A 15,234-nucleotide genomic window follows, 5' to 3' on the forward strand; every position below is an offset into this window, starting at 1 on the left:
GATGCTAACAAACTTTTTGTTGCCAAAAATGGAAGAACTGAACTTGGTTGACATGTGGTTTCAACAAGATGGCGCTACATGCCACAACGCTCGCGATTCTATGGCCATTTTGGAGGGAAAACTTCGGAGAACAATTCATCTCAAGAAATGGACCCGTAAGTTGGCCACCAAGATCATGCGATTTAACGCCTTTAGACTATTTTTTGTGGGGCTACGTCAAGTCTAAAGTCTACTGAAATAAGCCAGCAACTATTCCAGCTTTGGAAGACAACATTTCCGAAGAAATTCGGGCTATTCCGGCCGAAATGCTCGAAAAAGTTGCCCAAAATTGGACTTTCCGAATGGACCACCTAAGACGCAGCCGCGGTCAACATTTAAATAAATTATCTTCAAAAAAGTAAATGTCATGAACCAATCTAACGTTTCAAATAAAGAACCATTGAGATTTTGCAAATTTTATGCGTTTTTTTTTTAAAAGTTATCAAGCTCTTAAAAAATCACCCGATTCTATCTACCGATTTCCGCCATGAACTGAATTCTCTCATTCTTACGCGAAAATTCTCTTAAACATTTTACCACATCCGGAACTCTTTCGGATGCGTCCACGTTAATGTCTGAAAATCTACAGGATATTCAACTTCTTCTTCGATTTGTGGGTGTAATATGGTCGAAACTGTTTCCGATATTAACGAAAACGAGTTCTCTTTTTTGATTAGGAGTGAAAGTGGAAGGGATGTTAGGAGAGGAAACGTTAGTGCTACGGATGAGTTGCAGATTTAATCTCGACAATGAAATCGATGCTATTTGTTCTTCCTGACTCATTTTGTTCACTTTGTTTCTGATTATTTAAATTATTTTTTTTTTTTTTTTTTAATTGGAGAGGCAACTTTCCTTTTTTTATTTATAACAATAATTATTTTCCTTTCACATAACCTTACTTACTAATAATCTTAATATCAAACTTAAATAAATATCATTTGCATTTTTCTGTGTTGATAATGTTTCCTCCTTTGTGTGATTAATTTAGATTTCTCCTCTTGTAGTGGTCATTTGTTGTATTGGTTCTATTTATTTGATGAATTAATTTAAATCTTTCCTCTTGTAGTTGTATTATTTTATACTTGTTTAATTTATTCTAAATTTTCCCCGTCACGCACTTTTTGTTCAATGTATTTGTATTTAGCTTATGCTTTTCGTTCGGCTGGGTTGATACTGCCGTCCTTTTTCCGAAAGGTACTAAGGGATTCGTCCGACAGTACCGAAATGTTATTTCGGTTCCTCACGGTCCTGCTCGGGCGCCACATAAAAAAATAAAACAATGTTACGTTTTTATAAGAATAATATACTATGTGCTTCTGTTGAGCTCTTTATTACAAAGACTGACTACACTTAACTCTACAAGGTTTATAATCTAACCTATGCTTGAGCCGACCTACGTGACCAAAGATGCTTGGTCAGCTAAAAGGGTTTGCGCGTGTGGCGCTCACCTGCAACTATTTGGTTTTGGGGGAGAAGACATGGTTGCGCGTGTTTCGCTTCACTTAAGAATTTAGCGGATGCGCGTTTAGCGCAGTTGCACTTTTTGGTTGATAATAGGACTCGCAAAGTATGCAAGCGGCGTTTTATGTTTCTAGCATATAATGTAAGATATGGGAATTTATGTAGAAGTTCATAAAATATTGTGTTAACCTTACATATGTACATACCTACATATTTCAATATGTAACTTCATAACTTCTCCGTTAAAATTCCTTTTTTTGCATTTTTTACTGAGAATGTAGGTAACGGTAAATAATATTGTATTTGCACATTTTATTGAGTATCGCGTCGCTTGTTTTACATGCTGTAGTTATTATTGATGCATCACTTGACAAGAATAGTTATTACGCAAATTTTAAGTCTTCAAAAATGTCAAAAAAGCAAAATATAAAACAAACAAGATTGAACTTAGTTAAAAAAACAGAGATCATTGCAAAAATTTACAAAGGTGTAAGTGGTAAACGGTTGGCATTTGATTATGGTGTTTGTGAAGCAATAATAAAAAAATTAAGAAGAAGAGATTTTAAATTTTAGAAGCAGTTTCAAATTCATATAGTGATTTACACAGGAAAACACTGCATTAACCAGAATTTATTGAGCTGGAACAAAAAATTTATGATTGGTTTTGATGCAAAGACAACGCAATTGTAAGGTTAATGGCGCAATGTTAAAATCAATTGCTAAGACGGAGTTTGCAAGACTTTAAATTTTTTCTCCTCATAGTAAATACATATGTATGTATGTATGTAAATGTAAATATGTGTTTCAAGTAAATCCATATGTTTTATTGAAGCAGATAAATGAATGAATTTTAAGTTTAAAATTGCCTTTAATATTATAAAAACAGATAATTTATGTATATATTTGGGAAAGTAAATTATTCGAAAAAGTAAATTACCCAAAATACCAATCGATTTACTTATGAGAGTATACTGTATAAACAAAATCATTCAGATCAATCATTCCACAGGTAGCATATATACCAATAGTGACCTCGTGGCGGTCATGAAAAGGACAATTCAAAGATAGGGAGCATAATAATACACTGACGATCTCTATTTCCAGCAAGACGTGGCTTCAAGTCAAAATATGCACAAGTTAAGGAATATGTATTCCCTATAATAGTAACAAACATCAAAACAACCTTTTTTGTTTCAGTAAATCAGAATGCAGAAACAACCTTGAGTTGGAACAATTGAAATGCACTATCACTACAACAAACAATCCTAAACAAACAAGTATCAAAACAACATTGAGTTTGAATACCACAACAACCTTATCTTAAAACAAAGCAAATAATAATATAATCTGTATCTTAACAAACTATCAACTAGTAATAAGTAAACATACTAGTTAGTATAAATAGAAGTAAGAACCATGTAATAAGTTAGCCTTAAGGGGTATAAATAAAGCGTACACATCTCGGTGCAGCTCAAAATATATTTTTTTGACTCATTTTTACTTAATGTAAAAATTAACTCACACATTGCGGGAAAAGTTTTGCGACTCTCTAATTTCGCGAAACGGCCCAGTCAAATGAGCACCAAGATAATGAGTTTATACGCCTCCATACTAATTTCTCTGGGGCCATTAACCAGCAACGCTCGAGAAGCTCAAAGACAACTTTCAACGCGCTAAGTCCGAAATGCTTCACCGGAAATTATATAAATAGAAGATGCTATGCCGAAGTGAAACCGTTATTTACTCTTCTTGCCCAACGACAGTCTGCTTGAGACCACCGTTTTGTTGTTCAGCGAGCAGCCGTCCAGAGCTTCATTAATTTAATTAGTTGGAAAGGAACATCACAAGACCGCCTTATCGCTAGCGACTGCACTTAAGCTTAAGCATTAGGCCCATTCTGTAAGACCTAATTTAAGCACCATTTAGAAGATTGTAGAATTTGCTGAAATTTCTAAGTTTTTCTCTTCCTCTCCCCACTTAGTTTTAAGAGAAACATTGAGAGCCTTCGAAAATATCTCGTCTCCATTGGATAAAGACTCTGCCTTTTCCAAGAATGTGTTCAATTGTTTTTGTTGCATTGCGGAAATCTTCGCTTAATAGCTAATGCCCATGTATATCGCGGATTAGATTTGCATTCGCTTTTGTAAAGCTGTTAAGATATCCAAATGGCTAGACACGTTTTCTTAAGATTTTATTTTTATACTTCGTTTGAATTAGTCACTAATGCTTTGCATTTCTTATGTTTTTAGGGCCAGAAACGAAAGATATGTAAACAATCGAAAATTGTGCTTTCACATTCAACTAATACTTTACATTAGGGTGTACCTTAAAAATGTCATGAGCAAGCTTTTTCAGACTAAGCTTGCTCAGCTGCAGAGGAATGTTAAAAGATATCGCATATGAATTACGGTTACGATTATTTATTTTGTTATTTGTTAAAAATGTCTCATGAGGCCAAATCAAGTCGAATTTCTTCCACTTTTTCTCGTGATACTCAATTGTGCTTAACTGAAAAGCACTGTGTCTTAGTGCTGACTTCAATACTCACAAAGCGATTTTGGAAATCTAATCTAAAGTGTTTCTGCTGACCCCCACCGCCCTAATGTTTACGAGCAAAATCTTCAGCATTGATAACTTACCGCTGTGTGTGGACGTGTTCTCCGACGCTATGACACCTGTTCCAACACGCTTCAGTTCAGTAGCGACGTCATCAGGTGGTTTCACCGCCTCTCTGGCAACAACACTGACGAAAACACTGCACAAGGTAAAAATATTTAAAGCTGAACGCATCAGCTGTTTTATTGCTGTTGGCGTTTTCACCGTTGTTGTGGCGCGTACGCACATGCTCACTTACATTTATTCACAACTGGCACCAGAAATCACTGACTGGCTGCCGCTCTTTTGTTGCCGGTAATCGCGAGCGGACTGTGCTGTTCGTGCCAACTGTTGCCACTGTTATACACTTTCAACGCAGCACGATCAATTTCCGTTAACGGTAGAGAATTTTGATATGTTTTCTCAATTTTCTGATCTTACGTTTGCATTAAAAGAATGCACTTCACCTTCTTTTCTTTTAAGATTTTGGCGAGAAAAGTCCTACATTTTAAAATATAGTTCCAGTTTTGTAATAGAAACACGCTTATAAAATGGTTCCGGTTCTTTGTGACAGACGGAAATGGCGTTTTTGGCAACATAATTCCCATAAAACACAAGTTCATCGTTACGTCTATCATATTTTATAATAAATTCATGATCTTCAGCGCTGCGCCCATCGTGAAAGACTTATTTAGAACGGCGCTTAAAGTCGAGTCAAAATAAAACGCTAGTCCTACGAAAATGAAAATTTATAAAAAACATACGGAGTTATTCGAATCAACATTTAACTCGGTAGCTTAGCTGAGATCTGCGACTTTGACTCGGACTTCATCTTTATTTTAAGCCATGTGACCTTTGCATTGTCTATTAACTTTTGAATGTCAAAATTGTGAATTGAAAGCTCCAAATATCATTACGTAGCTTTCAACATGACTTAAAAGCTTAAAATACGCTCAAAAGCGCTTTTTATAGTACAGCTCATATGATATAAAAATCTGAGCTGAAAGCTTGATTTTGTGCGATCAAAAGCTTTTGTGTGCGTGATTTGTGTGAAAAAGTTGTGTGCAGTGTGTGTGTTGTTATCATAGTTGTCATTCAAAGCTTTAATATGAAACCTTTAAAGCAAAGCCAAATCATTTATATTTAAAAGTATCCATAGCTAAAGCACCAGAGTTTGTTGAGTTAGACTACAGTTTTAATCAAAAGAACTTAAAGCAAATATCTGCACGAATCTCTCTGGGTGGCAGACTTAATTTGTTCGCACACCTTACAGTTTATAATAATAAACGATTAATGCCGTGTTTCATTGAGTTGAATAGCACGACAGCATTCTTATGAAACCTGGTAGATTCCTCAATAATTTAATATTGTACATCAATATGGCAATATCGAAATATCGATATAAGTATGTTCTAGAAAGTTCAGGATTTGGCGCAAGGCAGAAGAAAACAAAGTGTTATCCACTTGGAATGCAAGCCACACCCACACGGTCGGCACACAGATACACATTCTGTTATCGCACAAACACTCTCTTACTGTGCCTTTTTTATGTGGCATGACTTATGTACATACATATATATGTATGTATGTATGTACAGTATCGGCCAAACATTTGCAACTGAAATATGATAATGAAAATACTATCAATTACGCAGAAAATAATGGCCGGAGACCTACTATTTTAATTTTATTTTAAATATTGGATGTTAATTAAGGTAAACAAAGCGAATTTAATAATATTTTTCAGTTTATTTGTTTAATGTATATAAAAAACCGATATAACATCTATATTCAATAAGACAAAACAATTGCAACTCAAAGAAAACGGTTCACTATTTTTAATAAAAATAAAAGAAAAACTTAGTATTTTGTAGCAAACTCATTACTCTCAATAACTGCTTTGCATCGCAGTGGCATTGAAGCTATAAGGTTATCCACTATGGTTTGGAGTATATTTCTCCATGCCTCCAGGGCCCTTTGAAAAAACAGATCAGTATTTGGCCTATTACTGCGATACATTTTTTTTTTTATAATTTTTCGTAAATTTTCTATGAGAATAAAGGCTGGGGACTGTGGAGGTCACTGCATTTCATCCACTTTACTCCTCTGTAACCACGATTTTAGGACCTATGCCATATGCTTCGGGTCGTTGTCCTGGTGGAAGATCCTCTGTAGTGGCATTTCCCATTCAGCATGCGTGGCAACATCACGGATTCCATAATGTCTCTGAAAACGTACCGATCCATGCTACCATTAATACGATGAATCGGCCCCAAACCAGAAGCAGAAAGGCATCCGCAGACTATAACATAGCAACTATGTTTTATTGTTTCTAGACAATAGAAATTTTTAAGACGCTTTTTTCCTACCAAATTAGATTTGGACTCATCAGTAAAAAAAAAGTTTTCCACTTGCTTATTGGCCATTCTAGATGATTTTTAGCGAACACAATCGTTTTAGTTGGTTACGTTTGCTAATAAGCGGTTTCTTCGCTGGTCGGTAACCCAAGCTCCTTTACCAATTGCCGAGCGCTTTATAATGGATATCTTTTTACCTCTCTTACAATTGAGCTGTCAGTTTTTCATCAATTTTTCTTGGTCGGCGTCCACGATGCACTACTTCGACAGTTTTATTCCTAATAAAGTTCGAAATTATTCGCGAAATTGATGACTTGTGAATTTTGTACTTTATATAAATTTCTTTTTGAGAAGTTCCGTTATTATAATCATCAATAACACGTGCTCGTAGTGCTTCACCGAATTTATTTAGAGCCTTTACTTTTCTTGTAAAAAAATTTAAAATGAAAACGTGTTTTCGAAAAAACTCAGAGCAGAAATTATGCTTAGTTAGAACATTTACTTTTTTAATTAAAACTCAATACCGTTTAAGAAAGAAACAAACAAAGGAGAAAAGAAACTAACAAAACAGAGTTGCAACTGTTTTGTCGCGGCGGATTGGCGTACATTTGAAATTGTTTTCAAATATAACCGGCAAAATAAAAAAAGATCGCGATAAACATTGCAAAATATGTAACTTCAATGCTGGAAATTTAAAAACAAGAAACAAAAAGGAATTCGAAAGAAAAATGGCATTGTAAGACAAAAAATGTAGACCTTCGCTCTAGTTGCAAATGTTTTGTTCGATACTGTATAAGTAGTTATATAAATAAAATTATACTTAGCTTATGGATTCCGGCCATGCAATGCTTTCTCACTTGAACGAAAGCAAAAGTCAAACAAAGCATTGATTTAATATAGGGTAAATGACGTCATATCTATAGTAAGGGCGAATATCACTGCGTGAGGAATAAAGAAGGTTGAGGCTAATTTAATGAACTTTGAATAATTTATTGTAAATAATCTAAATTAAACTTTATGGGCATGGTTGTACTAAAGCCCCAACTTCCTCAGATAAAAAACGTCTCCATGAAGTTTCATTATGAAATCTCCAAATTAACTCAAGCCAAGACGGGCGTATACTCAGCTTACATTAATATGAAATATGAAAACACAGATTTTGTGTCGAATTTTATTTACTTATTTTTTGTAATATTTTATAAAGTATATTGCATTTTCCACACCACCTTGAGGTATGCAACTAGGCGCCTTACTAATTGTTTTTGGGTGCTCGGTTCCCCTAGAGGCCTATTTTCACCCGTATACCTATCTATTGATGTAGCTGCCTGAAAAGTGCAACAAATTTGTCTGCAGTTGGAATTAATGTGAGTAAATGAGAGAATAGTACATATTCTGAAAACACAGCGATCAAGTTCACTTTCCATTGTGAGTAATCGTGCGGCAAACAAAAGTCTGTATGTAGGAAACGCTTCACAAGCACTTTAGTAGGCAAGGAACCACCGTGTGATAAGTTAGTGATTGTGGAAAAAATATAAAAGAAAAAAAAAGTAATCAGTCAATCTATCCAAAAAAATTTGTGTCAATTTTTATAAACAAGAATAGTAATCAAAAGCAACGAAAAATGAAAGCATCTTTCATATTGACGCTACTTATGTACATATATGTATGTATATGTAGTTGTACTGATTATTTATCTAATTATTAATAGGCTTAAGCAGCCTGAATCAAATTTTACCAAAAACCCACTAATGGACAAAGTAACAGTACCACGAATGGACCGATACATAGTTCTGAATCAGCAAACTGTAATTTACCAGTTGAAACGATAATCAAGAGTTTTGATAAATAAGGCGAAGCACAATTTTCACATTGTGAATTCAAAATCAATGCCGATATGCACAACAATTCGCCAATTTTTACGGAACCCAATCACCTTGAGTACTTGCTACCCAATTCAAGTGGTGAAATTGTAGTGCCCCATGGCCAGTAGGTGAGTTTGCGCTGCGCTGATGCATTCGCAACACCGTTCGACGGACAAACTCTGAAGGCACAATGTGCCGGCGATAAAAATTTTCTTATAAAAAATAAATAAATTTTAAAATTTTCTTATAAAAAACGAAATAGTTAATTTCTCAGCACAATTCCGATTTCTTTGGCACCGCGATTGAAGGTATGGTTATGTATGTGTAAGGTTATAGGTACCGCAAACGCTTAGTTTACGAGATATTCGACCTTGCCAATTTCCAAACATCCCAAAATTCGAACATTTCAAGAAGCATTTCACCACATTAAACATAGTTTCCTCACATTTTTCAATTCAAATTAATTAAATTCAACTATAAACTTTTAACTAAATTCACATTTTGCACTTTTTGCAGGTTTTTACCTAAGAAAATTTTATTTTAAAAATTACATTTTACACTAGTAGTGACATCATTTGTGTGCTAAAAATTACGACGAAATGGAGCGCTGCCATGTGATGATAAGGCAATTCGCTGAAATTCCTCTTTTTCGCAAAAATTCCCCTTTCCATGCATATTAAACAAATAAGTAATATTATATACATGTGTTAGTAATATTATATAATAATATTACGTAATAAAGTGTAAAGAATACAGTATAAACATTCTTTCCATGCATATGGATATGTTCTTTATTTAATTTAATAAACAAATAAGTAATATTATGTTTTAATATTATATATATTGTCACCTAAAATGAAAAACAACGTATTATCAAAAATTTTCCTTAATAATGGTGCATGATGGCAAGAGCTATATTTAAATCAAAAGGGTTTGTTAATTATATAGTATTTGCTCTAGATTTTTGGGCACAACTCTTCTTCGGTTAAGACTAAACGTTAAAAATAGAAAAATTAAGTCCAGAAAAATATTTTGTGGCTGTGCTTGGGAAACATTCGTATCTTCAAGCAACTAATCCGCTTTGCGCGATAAAGTAAGATTCTTAAAACGACAACTTTATACATGTATGTACGCATTTACATATACAGTGAAAGCTCGCTAATCCGAATTAATGATTGCACACCCCAATTCGGATTAGCGAAATATTCGGATTAGTGGATAGGCTATATTTATGTATTTTATTTCACATAGGATGACGCCATTCGAAAATAAAACTCGGGATAGTATTTCAGAACTAATTTTATTTATTATTATATTTTTAAGAAAGAATATTGCTTACACCTTATTTATTATGATGTTTTTTTTAGCGAAATTTGTGACGCAAGTTTGTTTCTGTTTCAATACACATGCTTCTAAAGCTTTATTACGCATTTCCTTGAGTACTAATATTTGATCAGTGTCTATGCCTCGTTGCTTTGTCCAATCTATACTTATATTTAAAGCTTGTACAGCTTCACGATTTTTAACGCGCTTAATCATATTAGATTCTGCTTCTTCGTCTTCTGTAACCAATTCTGAGCTACTACATGCAACCACACTACTGCCAGAGTCATTAATCCAGGCAAGAACTTCATCTTCAGAAAGTTCCACGTCAGTATTGCGGCGAAATAAATTTGTGATTGCACGAAATTCTTCAATTTCTTCAAAACGAGCCGAAAGGTCACTCTCCGGTAATTTTTGTTGTAAGACTGACAATGGAATGTTATCTTCTGAAGCCCATCTCTGGGTATGAATATTTTTCCAACAGGACTTTAGAGTGGAAACCGATACCCTGTTCCAAGATCGCTTAAGCAATTCACAAGTGTCGTACATACTGAATTGTTTCAAAAAAATGTCAGTACTGTCTGATTCAGAATTGACCAATTCACACAGGAGGTCTTTTTTGTAATAAAGTTTAGTCAGGCGTATCGCATTTTGATCCATAGGTTGGATAATGCTAGTACAATTTGGAAGGAAAAACATAGTTTTATATTGTCCACATTCAGATGCCAACGGCTCCCCATGACATGTTGCATTATCCAATATCAATAGACCTTTTTTCGGCAAATTATTTTCAGTCTGATAGTTTTTTACCTGTGGTATAAACGATATGAAAAACCATTCAGTAAAAATGTATGTTGTCATCCATGCATTTTTTGATGAGTAATATTCAATCACCCTTTGTTTTTTAAATGACCGAGGGTTTTTTGATTTACCAACCACTGCAATCTGTAGCTTGTGACTTCCAGTCTTTTTAGCACAACATAAGAAGGTGATTCTCTCTTTGCTCATTTTGGTGCCTGGAGCTGATTTTTCTTTAAAATGCTTAGTGCTTTGTCTGGAAACATTTTCAAAAAAAGTCCAGACTCATCAGCATTATAAATTTGGTCGTCCAAGAAATTTTCAGCTTCAATTACATTGTAGAGCTCATTTTGAAAAGCAGGAACAAGATCTGGTCTAGCAGATAAAGACTCTCCGCACATTTTTAAGTTTCGCACAGAAAATCGTTTCTTAAACTTTTAGAAAGCCATCCATCGCTAGCTTTCAAACGATTCATTGTTATACCATTTTCTGATAAAGTGATTTTGTCCTTTGTCGTGAAAACTCCCGCTGAAATGGTTTGATGTCAATGACCGCTTCTCTTCAAACCAAAGCATTGTAATTTTTGCTCAAACTCTTCGTACTCACCCGTTTTGAGTGTCTGTGTCGCTGCTTCAAAAGTTTTTCATAAGAATTCTCAGCAAATCTTATAAAATAGGTATGTATACAATTAACTCATTTTTGTAAGATACTTTAGTACATAATACGGATTCTATACCTCCTAATATTTTCGGAATTTTTTTTGTCACAAATTGTAGAAGTTCCTACACCATATTTTTCTGCTAAAAGTTTTCCAGATTGTCCGCGGTCTATCTCTTGTATTATTTTAATCTTATCAGCTAGTTATAATGTTTTATGTGCACGTCTTTTTGCCATATTGTAATTTAAATTGATGTCGTCGCGTGTAATGCTATTCCAGAACTAAAAAAATAACAAAATAAATCATTGAACATGCATACATGTGTATGCATATCAAATGATGTCCCGTTAGTTGTAAAATTCCATTCACACTTCGAGAACGCGTTGAAACAGGCTTTCTACGTTGTTTGCACTTATGTATGTCAAAACAAATATGTGCACCTGTGCATTCCTACACTTTCTCAAAAGGATAGAAAAATTCAAATTCAGATCAGAGAGAAGCGGCAATCTGCATGGCTGTGACTATGGAGAAACATTGCGCGTATCTTCAAGCAACTAATCCGCTTTGCTGCGATAAATTCAGGATTACACACCGTTCGGATTAGCGAGCTTTCACTGTAATAACCTCTATTAACGACAGAGGATGTACTCTAATGAACACTACCATATAAAAACCTTATAGATATCTTTTTAGTTCAAACTGATAAAGTACCAATAGCTGGGTGTACTTTATGTTTATTTATAAATGTAATACTCCTGTTAGCAGCCAAACATGCACACATACGAATGAAGTCTATATGCTTACATATGTATATATAATGTCTATCATTTAAAGGTTTCATATAGCCTCATAAAGTTACAACGAACAGAAAACATATAGCGTTGAGGTTGCAATTGCATAACTTATTTTGTATGAATCAGAAGAACAATTGTTTTAAACAAGTGTATAGCAATTTTACGATTTTATGATTTTTACGTTGCGTTATGGCTAGCTGTAAGTGACCTAATTAAGTGGTACTTAAAGAGTAGGGTACTTAAATATTAACAATCCATGCACATAATCATGAGATAGTAGTATTCATTTTAGCAAAACACGCGAAGTAATTTGAGTCAGTAGATTTGATATGACTAGAGTGATATGGCGCTTGTCAATGTAGATCATAGCTAAAACATTTGTTTTGATGGTAACGACTGGAATGTTTGTGAACAAGCAGCATCCTGAGTTTGGGCGTAGGTGCTCCAGGTCCAGGAATTTGTTGCAGAACTGCTTTGTGATATTTTTTGAAGCAGCTACAAAGCATAGACTACATTAAATTAACTTGTTATATTTCAGAGTTCTATTTAATGACAGTAATACAGTTTTTGCAATTTACATAGATATGAAAAACAAAAGCAGTTTATCTTATCTTTTTTCAATACGGGCCCACTAGTGGTTCGTTTGAAATACGAAATGCTATCGCAGAATACTTCAGTTCACTATATGTTGATGATCGCGTAAAAAGGTTTGTAGTATGTGTGTATTTGAATATCTCAAGATGTAATATTATTTAACACAATTACTACAAAGTGAGGATCTTATTATTACAACTGGTGCATCGCAAGGACTACATTTTGTCTTATCAACTCTGGTTGATTTAAATGGTGTAATTTTTGTTGACGAAGTTACTTACATGATCGCATTGGATACTATGAAACAATTCACAACTCTTACCATCGTACCGTGTATGTAAAAATATCTCTATATATGTACATTTATTTACGTTTTTTCTATAATTAATTCGATATTTCATTCATTCTTTTTTATACCCTGAACAAGATATATTAAGTTTGCCACGAAGTTATACTTTACACAATATAAATGATCAGCATGACGAGCTAAGTCGATCTAACCACGTCCATGCTGTTGTTGTTCTAACGATTGCCTACATCCTGTTTGGGGAAAGTAACAAGTTAGCTGTCATCGAGAAGTCCATCTGTCTGTCCGTTTGTTGAGTATATACCGACCTTAAGTTCACTCAACTTTTGAGATATGAATCAGCAATTTTGCACAAGTCATTTTTCTCCCCAGAAGCTAGAAGTCGGAATCCGCCGATATCGGACTATCAGAATATAGATACCTGTCATACGAACTGATCGATCAAAATTAAGTTCTTACAGGGCACTCGAAGTGTAACCAACTTCTGGCCGCTCGCGCGGCTGTCCCACTGGAATCAGCTGTTTATAAATTTACTGAATGACAGTTCGAAGTATTGTTCACAAGTGTACAAAGCGTTTTGCCAAAAGTGAACGCAAAAAAAGTGATCAGCGATGGAATTTAAACGTAATAGTGTGATTGCTTTATATTTAGCTGGAAAATCACAGCCAAAACAATTGTTCAATGAGCTCAAACACCTTAATGTGTATAAAAGTTTTGTTTATCGCACCATTATTCATTCGTTACAATGATACTGAAGTAGCATCGCAGAAACGCCATGGAGGTGGTCATCAAAAGATTGCAATGTCACGTGAGATGGTTCGGAAGTGAAGAAGCGACTTGAGGCAAAATCCACGAAGAAGTGCCAATCAAATGGCTAAGAACTGAAAATATCCGACCACAGCATCCGACGCATATTGAAAAATGAGGCTCATGGTCAAGCCTTACAAGTTCCAAAAGGCCATGATCTCACACCGAAGCAACAACAAGTAAGACTTGAGTAAGGCGAAGCAGTTGCTTCAGCTTGGCCAAAACGCAGTCAAATTCCGAACATTGTGTTTTCTGACGAAAAATTTTTGCCAATTGGGCAATTCCTAAACTCTCAAAGCGATGGTTACCCGACCGACCGTTCATGCCGAGAATCTAAGTCATCGGTTGGCCACCTGGAGCGTACCTGCCACGGAAATAATGGTTTGGGCCGCTGTCATCACCGCAGATGGGCGCTCTCTAATTGTTTTCATCGAGAGCCTGGCGTCAAAGTAAATGCGACATATTATCGGGAAAGTCATTGTTCTGGAGGCTGCTTTGGAAGCCGTGGGTAAACAAACATTTCGGTCACTGGAAACCATGGACGTTTCAACAAGACTCAGCACCGTCTCACAGAAGCGCAGAGTGAACCAATGGATTATTCTCTCTGTGCCATTTTGGCACCAGTCTCGAAGATGCTGAAGAAAGCCATTGTCCCGTGAGGTGGGCCAAAATAATACCGGCAAAGTCACATTCGGGCAGCTTGAGGGTTCGTTTTTGACCGTTTCAAGGCCACAGTTACCGCAAAAGGTAGTCAGATCGAGCAAAAAGTGAATTGGACCTGAATTTATGATTATTTTCACACATTTTGTACTTTAAAATTAATCTCCAAACCGAATTTATGGCTTTTTTTAAAATACACTTCAGAGTGCCGGACTCTGTATATGGAAAACTTTATTTCACAAGTTATCTTCATAAAATTTGACATGTATTATACTCTAAGGCAACAACAAAATCTCTGAAAAAATTGTTCACATCGGACCATTATAGCAATTTGCTACCATACAAACTGAGCTATCAAAATTAAGTTCTTGCAAGAAAACTTGAACATCCGAAGGGTATATAGTTTCGGTGCAGCCGAAGTTAACGTTTTTTATTGTTTTATCTTATGAAATCAACAAAAGTACCGTATTATTTTTTATTTCAGTAAATCTTAATGGCGATGGAGTAGATGTGAAGGAACTTGAAAAAATAGTACAGGAAAAACGGTTTCAATCAAAATCTAAAACCTTCTGGGCAATGTACTATACCATTCCAACTTATCATAATCCAACTGGTATATATAATATGGTATGCTATTCCAAGCAATTTTTTCAGGTTCTTAAAGTTGATCCTTGGTTTTACAATTTTCTCTATTTATTTTCGAATTAATGATCTCTCATAAGTTCTTCATAAGTTCTCGATGGATTTAACATCGAGTGATTACGCCTGCAAATCTAAAACATCAACTCTGTAACTTCGCAACCAAGTTTTTCAATGCCTAGAGTTATGCTTAGGATCACTGTCCTACTGGAACCTCCGTTATAGTGGCATATCCTTTTCAGCATACGGTAGCCTCCCGTTTGTTAAAATATCGGTGTAAACAAACCGGTCCCTTATTCCATTATATGAATAGCTCCAGTCCCGTGCCCAGGGAAAGAGC

At 35.0% G+C, this 15,234-nt stretch overlaps 1 protein-coding gene across 1 annotated transcript; it reads left to right on the top strand.

Annotated features, from left to right (window-relative positions):
• Window positions 1–12,076: 12,076 nt before the first annotated feature.
• LOC120778363 (aromatic amino acid aminotransferase C569.07-like) lies at window positions 12,077–14,917 on the top strand. The gene is made up of 5 exons (XM_040110149.1): window positions 12,077–12,086; window positions 12,489–12,594; window positions 12,660–12,814; window positions 14,740–14,868; window positions 14,910–14,917. The coding sequence occupies exons 1-5, from the start codon at window positions 12,077–12,079 to the stop codon at window positions 14,915–14,917; spliced, it is 408 nt and encodes a 135-aa protein (XP_039966083.1).
• Window positions 14,918–15,234: the final 317 nt, after the last annotated feature.

Source organism: Bactrocera tryoni, chromosome 5 (assembly GCF_016617805.1).
Source record: "Bactrocera tryoni isolate S06 chromosome 5, CSIRO_BtryS06_freeze2, whole genome shotgun sequence".
NCBI lineage: Eukaryota > Metazoa > Arthropoda > Insecta > Diptera > Tephritidae > Bactrocera > Bactrocera tryoni.